This window comes from Rhinolophus sinicus, chromosome 3, assembly GCF_057876585.1.
Source record: "Rhinolophus sinicus isolate RSI-liver-muscle chromosome 3, RSI-T2T, whole genome shotgun sequence".
Lineage (NCBI taxonomy): Eukaryota > Metazoa > Chordata > Mammalia > Chiroptera > Rhinolophidae > Rhinolophus > Rhinolophus sinicus.
Window position 1 is genome coordinate 156462072 of NC_142503.1, and position 21486 is coordinate 156483557.

Consider the following 21486-nt stretch of genomic DNA (forward strand, 5'->3'; position numbering starts at 1 on the left):
GAAAAAGACCCAACACAAAAATAGGCAAGAGATTTTATTAGGCACGTCACAAAAGAGGATATCCAAATAGCCAGTAAATATGTTAAGTTGCTTAAACCTCAGCCAATAGGAAAATGCAAAATAAAACAATGAGATGTCACCACACACACACACGCACACAGAGTTAAAATTCAAAAGCCTGACAATATCAAGAGTTGATGAGTGTGTGGACCATCAGGAACTCTTAGGCATTGTTGGTGAGAAAGTCAATTAATATTAGTCAACAGTACCTACCACAGCTGAGATCTAAGAATTAAAAACTCATTCACACTTAGCTTCTGGGCCTTTTGGCTATGATCAAGTGTAATATCTATTAGTCTAATAATATTCACAACATCCAGGGATTTGATTTTTTAAATGTATTTTAAACCACATTAAAGATTCTGTCACCTTAAAAAATCAAAACAACACTTATTCACACAGAATTCAAGCTCATGATTGCCTATCATGTATATTTAAATCTAGACTCTTGACTGCAGTCTGGCATTTTGCAAACAATCAGGGCTTCCCAGGGGATACCTCTAGCTTAATACAAGCTGTCATCCCTACCAGGATGGAGCAAAGCCCTGCTGCTAGGGGTCACTGGGCTCATCCTCATGCCCACAGGAGAGCGTCATGAGGAAAAGTAGGTAATCTGAGTGTAGAAAGGTCACGTGAGGACAGATGGGGAAATCCTCTCATTCCCTCATCTCCGCTATCTGCTCATTCTTGTCAGTGTCTTACTTTCTATGAGACTCAAAAGACTGTTCCCGGAACATTGGGAGCGGCTTTCTCTGCTACAGGATCACACAGGTCCCAGTGTGATCGGTATGTTATCTGCCCCATCAGTCTGTTCTTACAGGGAACTTTGAGGTATAGGGGCTTGTAGGGAACACAGGAAAGTTAACCAGTTTTGGCATTCTGGGATTTATCACTCACATTTTCAGCTCTCAGTAGAATTTTGATCTAAGGGAAAGGACCACGGTTTTATTGAGACCCGAGTATGTCCACTGAGCAGGCACAGGGTCACCTCCTCCTCCCTCACCTCTGACCCAGCATCTGTAGCCTAATAGTCTCTACTCAGTTCTGCACTTGCTTCTGGAGTAATTTAAGTTGGAGACTTCTGGAAATACATCTCTTGAGAATAGCCAGGGCTACAGTGTAAGACATGGTCTAGTTAGAACATATTCTAAAATGACGGTCACCTCTGAACACAAAACGAGAAGTACAGACCATTAAGTGATGCTATTCTTCAGAAGAAGGGAAGTATTCTGGTCCTTATGGGGGTTGGGAAGCTTCAGGAAAGATGAGACTTGACCTGGACTGGAAGGTGGGTACAGGCTGTGAGCAGGGAAAAGGTAGGGGGAAAGCATGACTCCAGGGAGGGAACAGCTTGAGCCAGGGAGCAGAGGCGGGGCAACGCGAGGTGGAGACAAGCTGCTTCACTCGCAGTGTGTGCTGGGGAGCAGTGTGCGGTAAGATTGAGCGTGTAGATTAGGGTAGAGCTGGGAGGTCCTGAACTTGACGCTGAGTGCTGACTCCCTTCAGGAGGCAGTGGAGAAAGCTTCGAAGGGGCCTGAAGGGCTGGGGTGAGGGTGGGGGAGTGGGGATATTTGGAACACCGTCTGTGGTGCCTCAGTAAACAGCAGAATCCAGGACCTCTCCAACTCCAGCCCCTGGGGTGGGGTGGGTGGGGATTACTGGTTACTATCCGTCTACATGGAACGCAGGCTGACGTTAGTATTATTTTTTGAAAGGTCTCCATTGTACTTTCATCCTTACCTATAGCTTCAATAATCTGTGTGCCAATGACTCACACATTAAATTCTCCAGCTCTCTTCTGAGATCAAACTCATAAACACAACTGCGTCTCCTCCAAATGTCTCCAGGGTGCCTCACACTCAGCATGTTCAAAGTGAACTCCTGGTGTTCCCCTCCCCTGAACTGTTCCTCCTCCCCCAGGACTCTGTACCTCAGGAATGTCTAAGGTGCTCAAGCGTGGGACTCACCACCACCCATCTCAAATCCCTGCCAAGTTTTCTCTCGTAAGTCTCTGGAGTCCAGCCATTGCATACACCCTCCACTGCTATCATGGGAATCCAAGCCCTCTTATCCCTCACTTGGGCAACTGGTGTCCATGGATCCTCTTATGTCCTCTTATTGTTATTCTGTTCCACACACTGGGACAAAAGTGATCATTTCAAAGCAGCAAAGTAAGCCATTCCCCTGCTTAAAAGCCTCCAATGGTTCCCAGCTCCTCTCGGAATGAAAACCAGACTCCTGACAAGGGCTTCCGAAGCCGTGCAGTGTCTGGCGCCTGCCCCGCACCTCTCACCTGACTCTCGCCAGGCTCTCACTCCCATCTCTTGGCCCAACGCAGGGCCTTTGCACATGCTATTACAGAACTTGCTGCATTCTTCTTCCTTGTCTCTTCCCCACTATGTAATAGCTATTCATTCTTCAGAGATGCTGAAACATCACTTCCTCCAAAAAGCTTTGACTTCAAAACTTGGTTGGATAGGTCTACCTAGTACATACAGTACAGTGGCTTTCAAGATTTTTTTTTTTTTACTGTGACCCACAGTATGAAATACATTTACCTTGTGACCTGGCATATACATATGTAAACTGAATAATAATTCTTGCCCCTACTATGTATTTTCTATTATTTCACCTCAATGCATTACAGAACATTCAGTTAAAAAAAAAAAAGGCCTAATTAATCTTATAGAACCATACCTGTCTTTCAAAACACTCAGCACATTTTTTATGATTCTTGGATTATATTTATCTTCCTCAAAACCTATCTTAGGAAGTATTTGGCATTTTGCTCACTGCGATAGTCCTTGTACTTAGCAAATTATCTGAGCCTCAACCGGTACTTAATAAATATTTGAACAATGAAAAATATAAATTGGTGACTACGCACTTTTTCTTTGACCACTTACAACAATTATAACTGACTCTAATTATCTGTATAATCATAAAGCTTCTACTCTAGACTCTAACTCCAGGAGGGCAGGAATCCTGTTTGCTTCTTTTTATGTCTCCAGCACTTAACATCATACCTGGCAAACGGTAAATAAAAATTATTTCCCTAGAACACAGTTCGAATCCTGCTATCCAGATTCTGGCAAGCGTGAGTTAATAAAATTGAGAAGTGTGTCCTGCTCTGCACAGGACTCTAATACCAAGTGCCTCAGACTTCAATCTTTGCTTTAGAGACTATGAAAAACACAGTTTATTCCAAAAGACAAATGGAACCTGCAATGGAAACTAATTCTTCATGGATAGCCAGATATGGCAAGTCAGGAACTACGTATGGGTGCACCCAAAAGTAAATTACACAGGAAAAGCTTATTGGTTAGAAGCACTAAAAAAAAAATTTAGTTGGAAATGCCTCATGTGATCTTTAGCCCTTAAAATATATCACAGTTAATACTTCAGAGCATTCACATTCCTTCTGTATATATTATACTTACTTAAATGGAACAAGACATAATTTGTACTTACCTTGTAATTCCCAGGATAGCTGCCCTGTGGACAAAACTTGTGGAAGTGAGTGAATTGCTCCAACAGATGGTATAATCCCAGCTAAGCTCCTTGATACACATCCTTGCACAAAAGTCACGTGGACACAGGAACATGAATGGTTTTAGAGTGATTAAGTTGGTCGGCTTATAGTGAAGTCTCTGACGTCATAAACACAGCCACTTGGGATAAACACTCTTAGAATTTAACATATAACTAATCTCTATTTCATTTTCTATTCTTCTCTGTATTTACTTAATTTCTTAAAAATAAATGCTTTAGTTGGAGTTTCTCCCAAGTCCAGGGTCTCCTGTACTGGGAAATATGATAAATAATATTTTTGCATATAGGACATAATGAATCAACACATTTCTGGTTAGTCTTTGAATGAGTTTATTTTCCTATTTTCATTCATTTATGTTCAATATATAGAGCCATTTAGGCATAAGTGTAAAAAAGACATGATTTAGAACAGGGCTGGAGGCTCAACAGAACTGTAGTTCCTGGTTCTGATTGAAAAGCAGAACCAACTAACAATGATCACCAAGAACGAGGAGCACCGCTATCACGCAGACTGTGGCCTAGCAATACCTTCTCCACTGAAGAGGAGGCAGGAATCATTGGGGAAATGACTGCTCCCAGGCCTGGGGTAGGAAACGTTCAAGATAAAGTTGGAGCAAAATACTGAGATTGAGTGAAATCTCATGAGCCGAGCTAAGGGCTCTCCCACTGGCTAAAAGTGAGGCAATTGATAAAGAAAACAATACCAATGGGTTGAAAGACAAATATGTTTCCATCTGAGTTCATAATGATACTTAAAAACAAAATTTACTAGTCACCTTTGGAGAACACTAGGAAACCATTATTTTGAAAACTAGTAAGTCAAGGAAATTACTTTATTTATCTCTTGCCTTTCCTACACAAATTGTACCCCAGGGTAACCAAATAGTTGATGAGAGGGTATTTCTCCTCCTACGTAATCCAGCTAATAGTTAAGGAAAGAATGGCAGAATTAAACTATCACTATTTTGCAATCCCAAATGAATGAATCTAGGTATTGATCACCAACCAATGGCTACAAGATCACAACAAGAGACGCCTGGACGGACGTTAGTCCTCCTGGAGTCCACACCAGGTTTATGAAACATTCTTGCCAGAAAATTTCAATCTAAATGTGATCAAGCCTCTGGATCAGCACTGCTGAATAGAAATGTGAGCCATATATGTAACTGTACATCTCGAAACTCAGTTGCAATTCAAACTCTCAATTTCAAGTGGCCCAGTGGCCACATATAGTTACCATATCAGACAGTACAGCTCTAAACACTAAATTATAAGAAATATGGGAACAGAGGAACATACTATATCACAAGGATGCAATTAACAAAATCCAAACTGGGAAGTTTGCAAAAGGCGGGGGAAAAACCACCCAATTTCTTCAAGTAATAAATTACAAGGGAGAGGGTACAGGAGTTAGCAGGACAGAAGGACAGAGAGAGACCTATCAATTATTAGAAACAACAGACATATCAATGAACAACAATACACAAATTGCATCTAGATCTTGATTTGAACAAAGTGGAAAACACACATTTATGAGATGAGGAAATTTAAACACTGACTAAATTTTTTATATTAAGAGTTATTTATTTTTTTAGGTGTGATATGGCACTGTGGTTAAAAGTTTTTAAATATCTTTTAGAGCTAGATACTGAAAAACTTATAAAGTAATATGTCTGGGATTTGCTTATAAAGTAATATGTCTGGGATTTGCTTATAAAGTAATATGTCTGGGATTTGCTTCAAAATAGTCCAGAGTGGTGGGGGTACACATGAAACAATATTGTCCATGAGTTGACAATTACTTGAAGCTGGATGATGGGTGTATGGAAAAAATTATTATACAATTTTTACCTTTCAAATTTTCCACATTAGGAAAAAAAACAAGACTGTGGGGTAAGACACGGTCCGTATTCTAAGTATAATTCGTTAAAGACACAAGTGTAAGTCTTTCTAAACCCATGAAGTACCAGTGGCCGCTACCACCACCACTACACAAGGCAACAAACCAGGAAAAACTTACAAAAACTAACAACCGACCAAGACAGTACTCATTTTATTAAAACTTTGCTTAAGCCGACTGAGAGGAGAGGGAACGTTTTTTTCCACCTGGCATTAAATGCCTTCTTCTTGGGTTGTGCTGCCTGAGTTTTCCTGAGTCAGTCCCTACTTCACACTCGCTCCCTCATCAATACAGATGTCCTAGCGGCTGGGCTACCTGGACACCAAATGTACATTGTACTCCTCTTCCTGCATCTCGGCAGAGAGCAAATGGTAGAAATTTATAACAATTTATAACAAAAGGGTACGCGGGCCTGTGGGGTTCTGTGAGGCTTATCACATCAGATTTTAAGGTATATGAGCTGCGACATACTTTGGAGGAGTGTGACTCGCATCCTTGTTAATTGTAATGCAGATTATACACATTAAACAACAGAAGGGGACAGGGATAACACATCTTGCACCCAAGAGCTTCCAACTACATGAAGTCATTTCCAAAGCTGATGGTGTCCTTTCCTGCTTATCCAGAGTTGGCTTCTGCAGACAAAGTTTAGTGTTTGACATTCACTTTGCTTTAGCAAATGCCTATTTGATAAATTTCAAGTTTGGAATAAAAATGCGTTTTATCAGAATGAAAGTGTGTGTAGTGATTTGGGAGGCAACAAATTAGTGGCAAAGGCTCAAACTGAAAAATAAAAATATTTATTTAGCTTTTTGGAAATATAAATAACAGTAAATGACAAAAGGCAACACAAAACAACAAAAAAAATTGACATGTTTTATCATTGATATCTCCAGGCACAAGAGTATTTATTAATTAATATTAAAAAATACATTTTACTACTTTTATCTGCTCTTTCCCAGCTTTAACTACATGGATGTTTTTGGAGCTTGAGTTCCTAAGAAAATTCCATACTTACACCGGCCCCTATAATGTGACAGAGGAAGTGAGGTTAAGGTCCCGCTTTCACAGGGAAATAAACTTCTATCTTTGGGGATCTAAACAACTATTCCTCTAGGAACTTAAAAAGCAGGTGCTTTCATCAGTATCTTTCTAACATGGGGAATATGTAGCCTCATCCATTAAAATACAATCCAATTTGGGCACAGGTTCTCTTCAGGTTTCCCAAGTTCTCCACGTGGCTACCTGACTACACCACCAGCTTTCCTGGCAGCCCAGTCTGCAGCCTACAGCCTCGCAGGATGCACCAAAAGTGGGATTCACAGAACCAAAGATGAAGCATTTCTGATCTTTCTTCCTGGAAGCTCGAGGGCTCTTTTGGGTAGGAAGGGTAAGCAGGTTTTTCACTAAGCTTGCCTTCACACTCAGTACTGGGGAAAGGGCTGCTAATGCTATCCAGTGCACACCTTGAGTGTACTTACCCATCACCACACAAGGAAGCTGAGTAAATTAACAGGTCACTCTGGACCAAGCCCCTCAAAACAGAGGCAAATTCAGGGAACCAGGGCCACTGCCTGTGGTAACAGCCCCCAGTTCACCTAGATCCTTTTCTGAAGAACCGTATTAATCTCCTGATTCAAGAGGCACCTCTGGCCAGGACAGAGCACAGAAGGAAAATGTAGCTCTGGGTAGGACCACGCCATGCAGAGTTCAGAAGGTGTGGTTTATTCTACAGCACAAGAAGATGGCAGCATCACTAATATTTACAGCTGGAAAGAACGTTGGCAGGACCACACTCCTGGAGCGTCTCTACTAATGCAGTTTAATGGCGGTTGCCCAGATGTCGTTGCTGGGGAGCGGGGGAAGGACCCATCCTCGGGGAACGGAGTTGCCTTTAGGATGGTCAGATGGCACCAGGTACCGATCCCAATCATGCCTTAATAAGAACATTGTAGAACAACTGTTTATTTGTTTTATTCCCAGCAAGATGTTCAGCAACTAAATATTCTATGTCAGGACTTAGCTTTTCAATGACTGATGTACTGTAAGTCCGCTACAGAACTAGATTTCTAGGACTTATACAATAGACTATATTTCTTGAATGTACATATAAAGGGGGAAAAACTCCGAAGAACTATCTTATAAACAAATAATGAATATACAGTCAATCCTCATTCTTTGCAGATTCCATATTCATAAATTTGCCTGGTCACTAAAATTTACTTGTAACCCCCAAATCATTACTTGTACTTCTTTCATGGTCACTTGCTGACACACACAGAGCAGTGAAAAACCTGAGTCACCAGCAGACACTTTCCCAGCTGAGGCTGGACAAAGTGACACTCTACCTTCTTGTTTTTAGCTCTCGTACGGTAAACAAGTGTCCTTTTTGCAGTCTATTTAGTACGTGTTTCACATGTTTGTGCTTTTTTACTGGCGATTTTGCTGTTTATAACGGCCCCTGATTATAGTACTGAAGTGCTGGCTGTGATGTGCCTAACAGAGAATATATGTATGTCAGATAAGCTACGTTCAGGCATAAATTACCATGAGTTCAATGTTAATGAATCAATGATATAGATTAAATAAGGTGTCTTTACAAAAGAAATAGACATAAGACAATGTTATGTATTGATCAGTTGCTGAAAATGTTGTGGCCAGAGGCTCACAGGAACCTAACTCTGTATTTTCTTTAGGAGCAGCAGTTCAGTAGTCTCTAATTCAGTGTTTGTGGCTTTATAGAACACAGCTACTGTGAATAACAAGAACTGACTGTACTTATGTTTAAAAGCTAAAACTTGCATATTAGCCAAAAATAGTCTTTTCCCAGAACATAAACTTGGTTATGCTAACGAGCAATGTTGGAGCTTCGGAAGGAACCTCAGAGATCACTTAGTTCAGTGATTTTCAAGCCAGGCTTTGAAGACCTTTAGGCCCCTAGATGCTTTGGGGAGTCTAGAAACTAACAAAGTGCCTCCAGTCAATAATAGATTTAAGATGCTTGCAGAATCCATTCACTTACTCTGTTTTACAAACTGATTTCTCCAAAGACTGCATTTGGGAAGAGTACTACTGCTAAAGCTTAAAGCCTACATTCTAGTCCACCATTTTCATTTTATAGGTAAGGAAAGTGAGACCCAGATTGCTGCAAAGTTTACCCAGCTCATTAGTAACTGCGGATGAAGACGAGACGCCTGTTCCTAGCTCTCTTGGCTTTGACGTGTAAGAACTCACAAGTCAGCATGGGTCTTAAACAGTCTCCACAGGCAAGTAGTTATAGGGAGAGTCTGTTTAGCAGCAGCACAGAACTAAGAAATGGAAGCCAATGCTTTAACTCAATGTAACAGCTAAAGCACGGGATAATACAAAAGGGCAAGCCACAACCTGAGTTTCATTTCTTCCCTTTAAAACAGGGACATCAACTTCTCAAGGATTAATGAGGACTGAACAAGACATACGTGGCATCCTTGAAACTTGGAAACTATATAAACCCATAAGGAACTTAAAAGATACAGGTGACATGGAGATTGCCCCTCCGACCTTATCTGGATGAGCGCTGGCAGGGAGTGCTCCGCTTGGAGGTAATACTGTCGGAAAGGCTGCAGGAGGTGAGCGAGTGGGAACTCATCTGAAAAAGAAAAGGCATGATACCACGTCTTTGTACTTCATATCTAGAGTGTATTTCTCAAGGCAAGGTGACTGTGCCTATGATTATGACCATATGATAAATTTGTGTTTCATCTTTATCCATGATTTCCGGGATGTAGTTTAGAATTGCAAATCCTGAAGGTGTCATTTGTTGCCTACCACCTCTTAGCTTAGGTTAAGATCATCCATGAGGTGGGAGGCCGGATGGTTCAGTTGGTTAGAGCGCAAGCTCTCAGCAACAAGGTTGCCGGTTCAATTCCCGCATGTGATGGTGGGCTGCTCCCCCTACAACTAAAGACTGAAAACGGCGACTGGACTTGGAGCTGAGCTGCGCCCTCCACAACTAGATTGAAGGACAATGACTTGGAGCCGATGGGCCGTGGGGAAACACACTGTTCCCCAATAAAAAAAAAAAAAAAAAAAAAAAATTAAAAAAATCATCCATGAGGAAAAGAACTGTCAATTTAGTACTTTCCTTTTCTCCACTGGTTACAGAGGAACTTACCTGGATCCCCAAATAACTTGGATTCAATTTCACGTTTCTGAAGTAAAATCTTCTCTTTTTCTTTCCTCTGTTTCTTTTCCAGTTCTCGTTTCCTCTCTTCCTCTTGTTCTCCTTCTAACATAACTCTGAGGGCTCTCTCTTCAGCTTCATATAGTTCAGAGCGTTTTTTAATGAGTTTTCTCAGTCGCTGAAGATGATGCTCAAAAGTCTCATCTGCCGAGACTGGAGGACAGACCCCTGGGCAACGAGATCCGAATGGCATTTTGGTTACAACTTTTTCCCATCCCCAAATCTGTGTTCTAAGGAGCAGACTCAAAGTAGATTCTAACCAATCTTCAAGGCTCAATTTCATCTCCTTGAGTCTCCAATTCATCTGGCTCTCCCCTGACTTCCTCTAACTCCTCTCTCCGCAGCACACCAGTTAACCTTTGATTTTGTTTAATTGTAATGGTTTTGATTCTTCAGTTAGAGAGTGAGCTCACTACAGGGAGGAACGTTTTATAACACCTTCACTGTGAAACTCCCACAGCTAATAAACAATTTTCCCTCTGAGTTCTGGCAGAGCATATTTGGATAGTGACAAAGAAATATACTTAACTAACCATACTGACCTCACAGAGTCTGCTGCTGAGAGTAAGGTGACCAAATGTTTCAGTTTGCCTGGTTTTAGCACTAACAGCTCAGTGTCCTAGGAAACCTGGTAAGGTTGGTCACCCTGATTTAGCTATGAGGTCACCTAACAGTATAGCTAACACAGCTAGAGCTACAATTGGGAAAATTTGATTTTAGACTAGTTATTAGGTGATGTCAAAAACTTATTACTAATTTTGTTAGGTGTGATAATGGCATCATAATTGATGATGGTATTTTATTTAGGTGTTCTATTTTTGTGCACGTGTGAAATTTTTCATAAAATTTCGTAAGGAAAAATTCTTTAAATGTAATGACTACTTGAGTGGATTGCAGTTGTGCTCTCACTACCACAATAGGTGATCCATCCCCGAGTGATGTGGGTGTGGTCCGTCCTGTTAGTCTTGGGATTTTAAAGGAAAATGTATTTATTACAGAAGCAGTGTAACATTACTGGATACACAGAAGAAGAAAATCCTAATCCTAGTAACATAATCAACCATTTCTATTTACCCATGTTGATCCTCCAGTTGTTTTTCTCCATGTATTAGCAACTTCACACAGTTCAACATAGTATGTGTGTAATTTCCACATCTCCACATCAATTCTCGACATTCTTTTCTTGTCTTTACAATTATTTAAGGGTTCTATCCTGTTTCACCAAATCAGCGTACCGTAATTTACTTAAAACTCCCTACTCCTGGACATGAAGGCTGTTCCAAATGTCCAATTATTCTCTTCACTGACTACCACTTTCTATCCTTCCAGTATTCTTACCTCCTTCTCCCCTGAGACTGTCAGCGTCATTAAAACTTCCAATCTAATGTATCCAATACCACTTTTCTTCCACTTGTTCTCACCAAAACTTGTGGTCACCCATAAAGCTAAACCCTAACAGCCCTGCCTGTGCTCTCTGCTCTCCTGACAGCTGCAGAGTACTCCTGGAAAAGCCATTTTGATGGTGTGACCTGCTGCTAGTATACAGTTACATCAGCTGGGCCCTGCAACCTCCCTGCAACCATACTCCCATGGGTCTCTGCTTGGCTTTCACTCATTCTCACAGCAGTGATTTCACTGCTTTCTGAAAGTCCTACTTTTTTCTCTATTGACTCTCAGAGCAAACCATCTAACCTATTTCCCAGAGAAGATAGGCGACCAGGCAGGAATTCCCTTAACTTTCTGCCCCTGATTTCACCCATCAACATTACTACCCATTCTTGTCTCCTTCATTTTCATTCCAGTGGAAGTTGGGTCCTACCGTATTTCCCCGAAAATAAGACCGGCTCTTATATTAATTTTTGCTCCAAAAGACGCATTAGGGCTTATTTTCAGGGGCTGTCTTATTTTTTCATGTACAACAATCTACATATATTCACGTACAACAATCTACATTTATTCATTTATTCATGTACAAAAATCTACATTTATTCAAACACAATCGTGTCATCTTCTTCTGGAACGTCATCATAACTCTCCAAACCCCGAATTCTGGCTTGAATTTCTTGTGACTCCATTTCCTGTACAACCATTGGGCCCAATCTCTCATGTCCAGCAACAGAGCTCTCCTTAAATGATTACTTCTTGTCCACGCAGCCTGCTCGCAGTGCATTGGCAACACAGCTGTCAGTGATTTTATCCCATGAATTCTTCACCCAAGTCACGACCCCTTGCAGGCTAGGCTTCACAAAGTTTCCACGCTGATTTTTCTCCATTCTATTTTCAATGTAGTCATTGATTTCCATGTGCAAATGGTCCTTGAATAGCTTGTTTATTGCAATATCAAGAGTCTGGAGATAGCCAGTCATTCCTGTGGGAACCATTATTTGATCTATTCTTCTCTCTGCAAGGAAGTTCTTCATGTCGTTAGCGCGGTGAGGGCTGGCTGAATCCCAGACTAGCAGACCTCTTTGGCCACCTCGCTAAACAAGTGGCAGCATTAAATCGACCCACTTCCTTATAACTGCTTGTGTGCACCAGGCTTTTTCGGTTTCAAGAACATAAATGCCTGAAACACGTTCAACCTTCTCTTTCTTGCCCTTAGTGATGATTAGAGGTGGGGCTTTCTTTCCATCCAGACGAATTGCCAAAATACAGGTAACACATGCACTTTTGTAACCAGTGGAAGGAATGCAGATTAACGAGGCACCTCTCTGATCAATTGTCATTTGAGATGCTTGGCCCATAAACACTGCAATTTCATCCAGAGCAATCATGTTTGAGAGTTGGTATTTAGAAAAATCGATGCCATCAACAAAGGACTTGAATGTAAGTGCACGTTTAATAACTTCAGTATCTTCCAGCTTGAACAGTGTTGTCAATCTTCTTAGAGACAGTTCATATGGTATTGTTGAAGGAAGCCATCCAGCCAGTGTTGTGATGCTTTGAATTCTTCTGGGGATATTTCTAACTGTAGTGCCATTGCAAGGGCAAATGTTTGAATATCAGCCCTGCGCACAACTAAAGCCTTTGCTCTCCTGTTAGCAATCCATTCACAGATGATGTCCTCCAGCTCAGGAAATAATGGTTGCCGACCTGATCCACACTTGCGCTTCTTAGCATTTCCCTCGTCCACCTGTTGACTGAGGTTATTGTACTCTGCTCGCCATTTTCGGACCATTCGGAGATCCAACTTCTCTTTGCAGAAAGCCGTAAGATTCTTGCCCTGAGAGTCCTCCACGATTCCTTTCTTGTACTCAACGGAATAGCTCTTTCTTTTCGCACTCATCTTGTCTGGGGTCAAAATATTATTCCCTTTAAGTCTACCATTAAATCAAGTGTTAATTGAAGACTTACGAGACAGGAGTGGCAACAAAAATGATGACAGTTAAGAATGATGGTCCACACAAAAGCAACGAAAAATTGCAGGCACCAAAATTCAGAAAACGTTTATTTCACACGAGCGCATTAAGTATGTCCGTTACAACACACGACGTACTGAATTATGAAGATTCATATTAGACACAACCACGTCCGTTCGTTATCAATTGTGCACATTATTCGTGCATTGTGTCTGTACTCTGACTGGTCATTCGGTAATAAGTCTCGAGTTCATCTGTTTACATAGGCATTTACTTCTCATCCAAAGGTGCCCGCTTGGGTATTTATAAATACTTAATTATAATTTATATTATCATTTAGGTATTAATGTCAATATTATTTATATTTAATTATATATTATTATTTTGTAATTCAATATGTCTGTTGTATGTTGCAACGGGTGTACTAAATGTGTCCGTCTGGCTGACCATCTTAACCAGGGCTTATTTTTGGGGTAGGGCGTATATTACGAGCATCCTGAAAAAATCATGTTAGGCCTTATTTTCCGGTTAGGTCTTATTTTCAGGGAAATACGGTATGTGCCAGGACTGTTTTAAGCACTTTTCTCAGGTTTACTACTTCAGCCACCACAAATCCCCACGGGTAGGTACTATCATTACTCCTTTCTTATAGATGAGGAAACCAAGGCACAGAGAAGTTTAAGTAACCTGCACAAGATTGCACAATCTGAACATCTGCCACTTTCTAGAAGGAGGGAGGGGGTCTACCTTTCCCTTCTATCTCTCTGACCTCTCTTGATCTTTTTTATGGCCTCCTTTTTATTCATCTTAATTTCAACATTCCCTAGGATTTTGTCTTTTTGGCCCTCATCTCATGCCACATGATGTCCTTTAGGTCTGGTTATATGCTGACGAACTCTTATCCAGATGTACCATAGGTACCTGAAACTCAACAGGTCCCAAACTGAACTCGTCAACTCCAAGCCTGTTTCTCCTTCTCTCTTCCTGGTGAATTAAAAGGGTATCATCACTCACTCAGCAGATCAAGCTAGAACCTGGAAGTAATTTTTTCTCTTCAGCTCCACATGCTGTTCCCCAAGTCATTTATTTATGTGCGCATGCGCGCGCGCACACACACACACACACACACACACACACTCACCTTTATTCACATCTCTTAAGTCCACTTACTTTTCTCCAACTCACCATCTGGCCCTTAGTTCACACTCCCAAACTCTCCCTGCCCAGACTACAACAACCTTATCAGTCTCTCTCCCTGTCTCCCTCCTTCCTAGATGCTCCAAACCTTTCTCTGCTCTGCCAGCACTGATCTTTGTCATCATTTCATTCTCTGCTTAAAATCTTTCAATAGTTCTCCTCAGCTTTAAGCATGGATGAGAAGTCTAGCCCAGCCTGTAAGACACTTTGCAATGTGGCCTTGCTTACATATCCAGCCTCTCAGCAATTACTTGGAGGTGCATACACCTTGAAGAGAGAAGTTAGAAAGCTGCTCATTTTCTTTTCAAGTACATAATGCAACCAGTTACTAGTTACTAAATCATTTTACACTCAAGTCAGTTAACTCCACAGAGTCTGCTTATTTTTATAGATCATAATTCCTCCTAAAATTTCCTTCTTTTTTTGGACAGAGTGAGGAAAACTAACAGTGACAACTTATGCTGGTAAATTTACTTGGCAAAAGATTGCTGACCGTCACCTCATGGAGGGCATTAAATAGTAGCCCTCAGGTCTTGCATTCTCGTAAGGAGGAGACGTGGGCAGACATAGTAGATGCAAACTCTCCTCTAACTCAGGAATGCCCTGTGGGGTCATCTGATTTGGAAGCCTGAATCCGAACGAGACACTCTGAAGGCTGGCATGCAGAAGCTCACCACTGAGCTGGCTGAATGAACAATCACATCCTGACAAGACTTCATTAAGGGACTGAATCGCAGCTTTTATTCATATTTTAAACCACACAGCGGGAATCATCTGCTATTTGCTCATTTGCATACTCTCAAATATTCCTGGTGACTGTCAATGGCCTACAACCTACTAAATAAGGCAGCGTGTGATCCAAACCAGGTGCAAATGAGGTCATCTCAGCCCACAGCAAGGAAGGGTGGAGGATGTCGCATCTAAATTTGGTTTTGAAGGATAGTGAGAGCTTAAAACGGCAAAGATGGGACTGAGAGCCCTCCAGACAAACAGACTGGCAAGAGCAAAGGTCCAGACAGGCAAATAAAAAGCATAACTGGGGGAACTTCTAGAAAACCAGTGCTCCCTCTAAAGGCAAGAGGAGCCTTTTGAGTCCAAAAGTGACACGCAGGTAAGCAGGAGGACATCCACGCAGTCTGCAGGGCACTCCCTGCCCCGTCCGACCATTTATACTTCTTCACATCAATGCTTTAGGTTGAAGTGTATCTGAAGGTGCACTGCCACATTTTCCACACCTTCTGAAGCATCAAGTAAGGACACGGTAGCTTCCACTTTGGCACATGGGTAAAGTTGACCAGCCACGTCAACCTCACTCAGAAAAGTGTGACCAGAAATTCCTGGGGTGGGAATCATGGGCCAAGGGGAAGAGAATGCAGTGTGTTCCCACACCTGCCTCTTTTCAACCTGTGGTAGCAAGGGCTACACATTTTCTAAGGCTTCCTGCTTCAAAAGTTCTGAGGTACAGCTGACAAGCTCACTTAACGTATTGGGTGAAAATAATAAAGTGCCAAGCATTTTCTGTCAAAAATTTGGGGGAGAGGGAGATGTTACAGTAAAGAAAGGAAAGGAACAGTGGAAGAGAGGAAGAAATGCAAGTAGAAATGCAAAGCCACGGTTACCTTTCCTTGCTGCAGCCTCTTTCCTGAGTTTCCGCAATTTCTCCAAGGCCCGAAGAATGTCCACCATTCTTTTGGTGTCTGCTTGTTTTTTCCTCACTTCAGATAAGACACCATCGGCAGCAGCTTTGAGTTCTTGCTCCTGGAGGAGAAAGAGCCCATGAGACCTAGTATTAGGAACAACCTTACAGCCGAGATTAGCTGTCCAGCAGTGAGATCTCAGAGGATCAGACAGTCCCAGGGTTAAAAGAGATTCTACTGGATCTACATGTTAATTTCCTGGGCCATGCACAGCTCCCCTCTACACTGGTCCAGGCAAGGGATTATCCTCTCTGAAGCTTCCATGTGGGTACTGGTCTTTGTTTTGTAGAGTTCTTCAAAGTGTGGTCCAAGGAACATCTGCACCCAACTTTCCTTGTTAAGTTGGGGCTCTTGTCAAAAATGCAGACACCTAGACCAAAGATTGAGGCTGGCAAAGAAGATAAGGAACAGAGTTGGAAAGGCCCAGGACTCTACAATGCTCTTAGCGACAGCCTAAAACTCCACTGCCAAGGATCTTGTTGCCAGCCTTTCAAACATCTAAAGACCCTGTCCTACTCTTCTTAAGTTGGTTGACATGTAGACTAAATACCTCTGGTTCCTCAAGCCACTACTCAAGGGACTCTGTCTCACTGTGGGTGGTAGGGAGGATGCTTTTGCCTAAAGCCCTCTTTCCCATTTGTCAAACCACGCCTATAATCCCACCATTTCAGTCACACCATGTGTTTCATTCCTTTGTATTACTCCCTCTTTCTGGAATCGCACCTGATGCTTTCACTTGGCTTTGACATTTCCTTCCAGACTCAATTCAGATGTCACTTTATCATGTCAGCCTTCCCTGACACGTTCCCCCAGCAGATTAGATATTCCTTTTCTGGCCTCCTACAGCACCTATAGTTCAAATCCGAACATACACCATGCTGTACAGACATGATCTCCCATGGCGCTCTAAGCCCCTCAAGGACAAGCTCTATGTCCTATTCATCTCTATCCCCAGCACCTGGCCTGGTACATAATGAACCCTCATTAAAGGTCTGAATTGACTCAAACTCCCTTAGATTAAGGCCTTGCCTGCAAGTATTCACCTTTAAAGCACTGACATTCCTGGGGGCTTGAACACAAAGCTTGCCATCAATCCACTTCAGAAGGAAGTTACATCAGACTCTAAGGCAGCTGCAGACAGGAGGAGGGGGCGAGGCAGGGGAAGGAGAACACTAGCTGGTAGTGGAGAGTGGAGGGGGGGGAAGTGCCTAGAGGCACTCAAAAGTAATGACAATGTCTTAAACAACTATTTGACCAATTTCCAGTTTCACCTTGGCCCCTACTTAAGAGCTTGAGATCAACAGGCTTTGGAATCAGACAACCTGGGCTCAAATAAGGAGCGAAACTGCCACAAAACCATTGTCATTGCTGGCAGGTTACCTTCCGCATGCCTTAATTTCCTAATCTGTAAAAGTGGGAAAATACCACCTACCTGTCAGGGTTGTTACAAGGATTCAAGATCTGGTGTATGTAAAGGCCTTAGCATAGTGCCTCCTATATAATAAGCGCTCAAAAACACATTGTTGAACCTGGGGATGTGTGGTTTAAAACTTGTAAGCAAAGCGATCCTGGGGAAATCATCACTATTGCCCCATCAGCCAATTAGAGTATATCTATATCTATATCTATATCTATATCTATATCTATATCTATATCTATATCTATATCTATATCTATATCTATATCTATCTATATATACATGTTCCTTGAGGCAAGCCCCAAGATCTCTGTATTTTGTATTCTTAAAACCACCTAGAGCAGTACAAGACACAAGGACCCAGACGCGTGTTAGTCTTGAATGTTAGTATCAGAAAGTCAGAACGTTGGAGCAGGAGACAGATGTGTCATCTCTGCAACACCTCTGTGTGATCCTACTTTGTGTTTACCGGGCTTTGCAGTGTGCACTTAGAGCATTTATGTTGTGTACTATACATTATTAACATGCAATGAGTATGGAGATACGAGGTCGGAAGGGCAAGCTATTTTTTCACTTTACGGATGAGGAAAAAGAGGCTTAGCCCTGGGAAATGGCACCGCAAAGCTTCACGCCCCTTCACGTTCCAAACCCCTACTCCCAAGGCGCGTCCGGGACTCTTACCCGCTTCTTCTCCTCCACCTCCTGCACGCACTTGACCCTCCAGCGGTCAATCTCCTGCTCGCGCTCCGCCGCTCGCGCGGCCTCCGCCTCCCGCTCGGCCTCGCGTTCCCGGGCCCTCTCGCGAAGTCGCAGCCGGCGGCGCCGGACCTTCTCCAGTCTCCGCCGCGCCTCGCCCACATAGGCAGCCTGGGTCAGCAGCTGTAGTCGCTGGGCCAGTTCCGCGCGCAGCGGCGCGACCTGGGCATACAGCAGTGCCCAGGCCGCGCCGTCGGCCTCGGCGTCGCGCAGGGCCTCGCCCAGGTCACGCAACCGCCGTACCAGGCGTAGAGCCTCGCGCAACCGAGCGCGCACTTCGCCCAGGCTGGGCCCGGAGGCACGCCGCGGGGGTACCGGGCAGGCCGCCCGCCGTGAGGTTCCGAACACCGCCTCTAGCCACTGCCGGTCGCGCAGGCGCTGCAGGACCGCGTCCCCAAGTACGTCGGACGGCGGCGGCGCCTCTGGCCAGCGCGGACTCCAAGGCGGCCCCGGGCCTGGAGGCGGTGGCCGCGGGCGCTCGCCGGCGTCGATCCCCGGGAAGGGCCGGCACTGGGGAGGCGGCGGAGGTAGCGGCGGTGGCGGCACCGGGTAGAAGGAGCCACCGCCGCCGCGGGAGGTTTCCCCGGGGGCCCGGGGCTGGAGAGCCAGCGGGGGCTGGAGGAAGGGGGAGGAGGCCCCTGGGAAGGGACCGGGCCGCTGGGGAAGAGGAGGCGGGAAAGCCGGGGAGGGCAGTGGCGGTGGCGGGCAGCCGAAGGGAGCGGGAGGGAGCGGCTGCGGGGGCGGCGGGCCCGGGCGACCGGGGGCGAAGTAGGGTGGCAGAGCCATGGCCACCACCGAGGGTTTCTGAGAAGTGACAGGAATCTGAGTGGTTTCCCAAGAATGTGGCTTCCGGGAGGAAGTGACATAGTACCAAGCGCGACGCTAGTGTGACGCGCCCGACTTCTTTCAGTCCTTGAATTCTTAATATTATACTGTTCTTAAACTGAGCGTTCTAGGTGCGGAGATAGCTGCTTTGCGGACAGTGAGACTAACGGATACAGTTCCTCTCGTGGAACTACCTGTCTAGTAGAGAAAGCACATTAAGTAATCATACAAACAAATGTAAAAGTGTAGCGGTGAACATATAGCAAGTACTACCAAAGAGGAAAACACGGGGCAAGGAGAATTTGACTTAGTCAGAGAGGTTGGGGAAGGTTTTCCTAAGGATTTGAGGCTTCATCTGAGCTCTGAAGGATGAGTGAGAGTTCAATAGAAGAGAGGTTAGCACAGTTCATATGGTAACAGCGTTTGCAAAAGCCCCCTAGCAGATAGGAGGAGGTTTAGTGGGGGAACTAAAAGAATGCCAGTGTGGATGGAACAGCCTAAAGAGAGCCTGGTGATCCGGGGAGATGGACAGAGATAATGGCGTCCCAGATCTCATATTTTAAGAACAAACGGGAAACCACTGGAGGGTTTTAAGCAGGAGGGGAAGGGAAGGCCGTGCTACAAGATTAGGTTTTTAAAATTATACTCTATTTTGAGATCACTGTAGATTCATATAGTTTTAAGAAATAAACAGGGAGATCCTCTATACTCCACCCAGTTTCTCCGAATGGTAATATCTTGCAAAACTGTAGTACAACATTACAACCAAGATGTTGACATTGACACAGTCAAGATACAGAACACTTATTTCCATCACTTCCAAGATCCCTCCTTTGCCGTTTTATAGCCACATCCACCTCCCTTCTTTAACCTCTGGTAACAACTAACCTGGTCTCCATTTCTGTAACTCCATCCTTTCAAGAATGTACTATAAATGGAATCATTCAATACAATACCTTTTGGGACTCCCTGTTTTCACTCTGCATAATCCTCTGGAGATTCATCCAGGTTGTTGTATCAAAGCATTCCTTTTTATTGCAGAAAAGTGTGGATAAAATTAAACCACGTTGTTTAATCATTCACCTGTTGAAGGATATTTCCACTTTGGAGTTGTTTCTACTTTGGGTCTATCATGAATAAAAATTTATATACGTACACGTTTTCGTGTGAACATAAACCTTAGTTTCTCTGGAATAAACGTCCATGAATGCAATTGCTGGGTCATATGGCACTTGGCATGTTTAGTTTTTTTTTAAAAACTGCCAAATTGTTTTCCAGAGCAGCTGTACCATTGTACATTCCCACCTGCAATAAATGAGTGATCTACTTAATAGTTTCTCCGAACTTTTTGCCATTTACTATTTTTTTTAGACATCCTGACAAGTATGTAGTGATATCTCATTGTGGTTTTAATTTGCACTTCCTTAATGACTATGTTGAACATCTTTTCATATGCTTATCTGCCATCTGTATATCCTCTTCACTGAAATGTCTGATCATGTCTTTTGCCCATTTCTAATCATTTATTTTACTGTTGAGATTTCAGTTCTTTATTCTACATACTAGAAAATAGGCAGCTTGCCAATATTTTCTCCCAATTGATAGCTTGTCTTTTCATCTTAACAGGATTAGATCTTTACTTTTAAAAGCAAAAGTAATGGATGACCCCTTGGGTAAGAGCCCATTTCAATACCATAAAAAGAACCAATCAGTGCCTGACCCAACTTCTCAAGGGACCTCTCATATTTCTCAGAAATTCTTTGTAATACTCTGCATAATATTTACTTGTATCCTATGTATTATGTACTACTCTACATATTTAAAGGCTTCAGTTTTTCTTAAAAAATTTAAGTAAGGTATGGCTATAACTTGGTATTTTCTAGGTACTCAGTTGTCATTACCATTTATTGAATACGTTTCCTAATTTGAAGTATCACCATTTCCAATATTAAATTCCCAAATATATTTGGGATTTCTGGAATTTACATTTTTTCCCATTGATCTGTTCACTCATACAATGGTACACACTTAAATTTTTAAAGCATAAATATATATATATTAGGTTGGTACAAAAATAATTGTGGGTTTTGCAATTGTTAACCTGTTAAACTGCAATTATAATACTTTTGCACTAATGTGTGTATATATATGTGTGTGTGTGTGTGTGTGTATATATATATATATATATATATATATACATTCTTTCATTCTTTCAGTGTGTTGGTTAAGTGGAGAGTCTCTGGAATCAGTCTACCTGGGGTTAAACCTTGGCTGTTACTAGTTGTGTGACCTTGGGAAAGCTACTTAACCACCAGGCTTGTTTCTTCATCTATAAGGGTTGGTAATAGAAACTAACTCAGAGTTGTTGCATTAAATGAAAAGTAACACAGAGTAAGCACTATATGAGTGTACATTATCACTTTGCTTGTTTACCATTTTTATTTTTCCATACACACTTGCCTAGTTTCAATTTTAAAACTTACTGGTATTTTTATTGGAAT

The 21486-nt window shown here is 42.7% G+C and overlaps 1 protein-coding gene and 1 pseudogene across 1 annotated transcript; one reads left to right on the forward strand and one right to left on the reverse strand.

The window, feature by feature from the left end:
- Positions 1–310: 310 nt before the first annotated feature.
- LOC141570958 (U2 spliceosomal RNA) lies at positions 311–414 on the forward strand (annotated as a pseudogene).
- A 5882-nt stretch (positions 415–6296) lies between these two features.
- On the reverse strand, positions 6297–19573 carry PDCD7 (programmed cell death 7). Its single transcript, XM_019748687.3, has 5 exons — positions 18086–19573; positions 15910–16048; positions 9666–9902; positions 9053–9140; positions 6297–7448 (listed from the first exon to the last, which is right to left on the reverse strand). Exons 1-5 carry the CDS (start codon positions 18944–18946, stop codon positions 7325–7327), a joined length of 1449 nt encoding a protein of 482 aa, XP_019604246.2. The 5' UTR covers positions 18947–19573; the 3' UTR covers positions 6297–7324.
- Positions 19574–21486: the final 1913 nt, after the last annotated feature.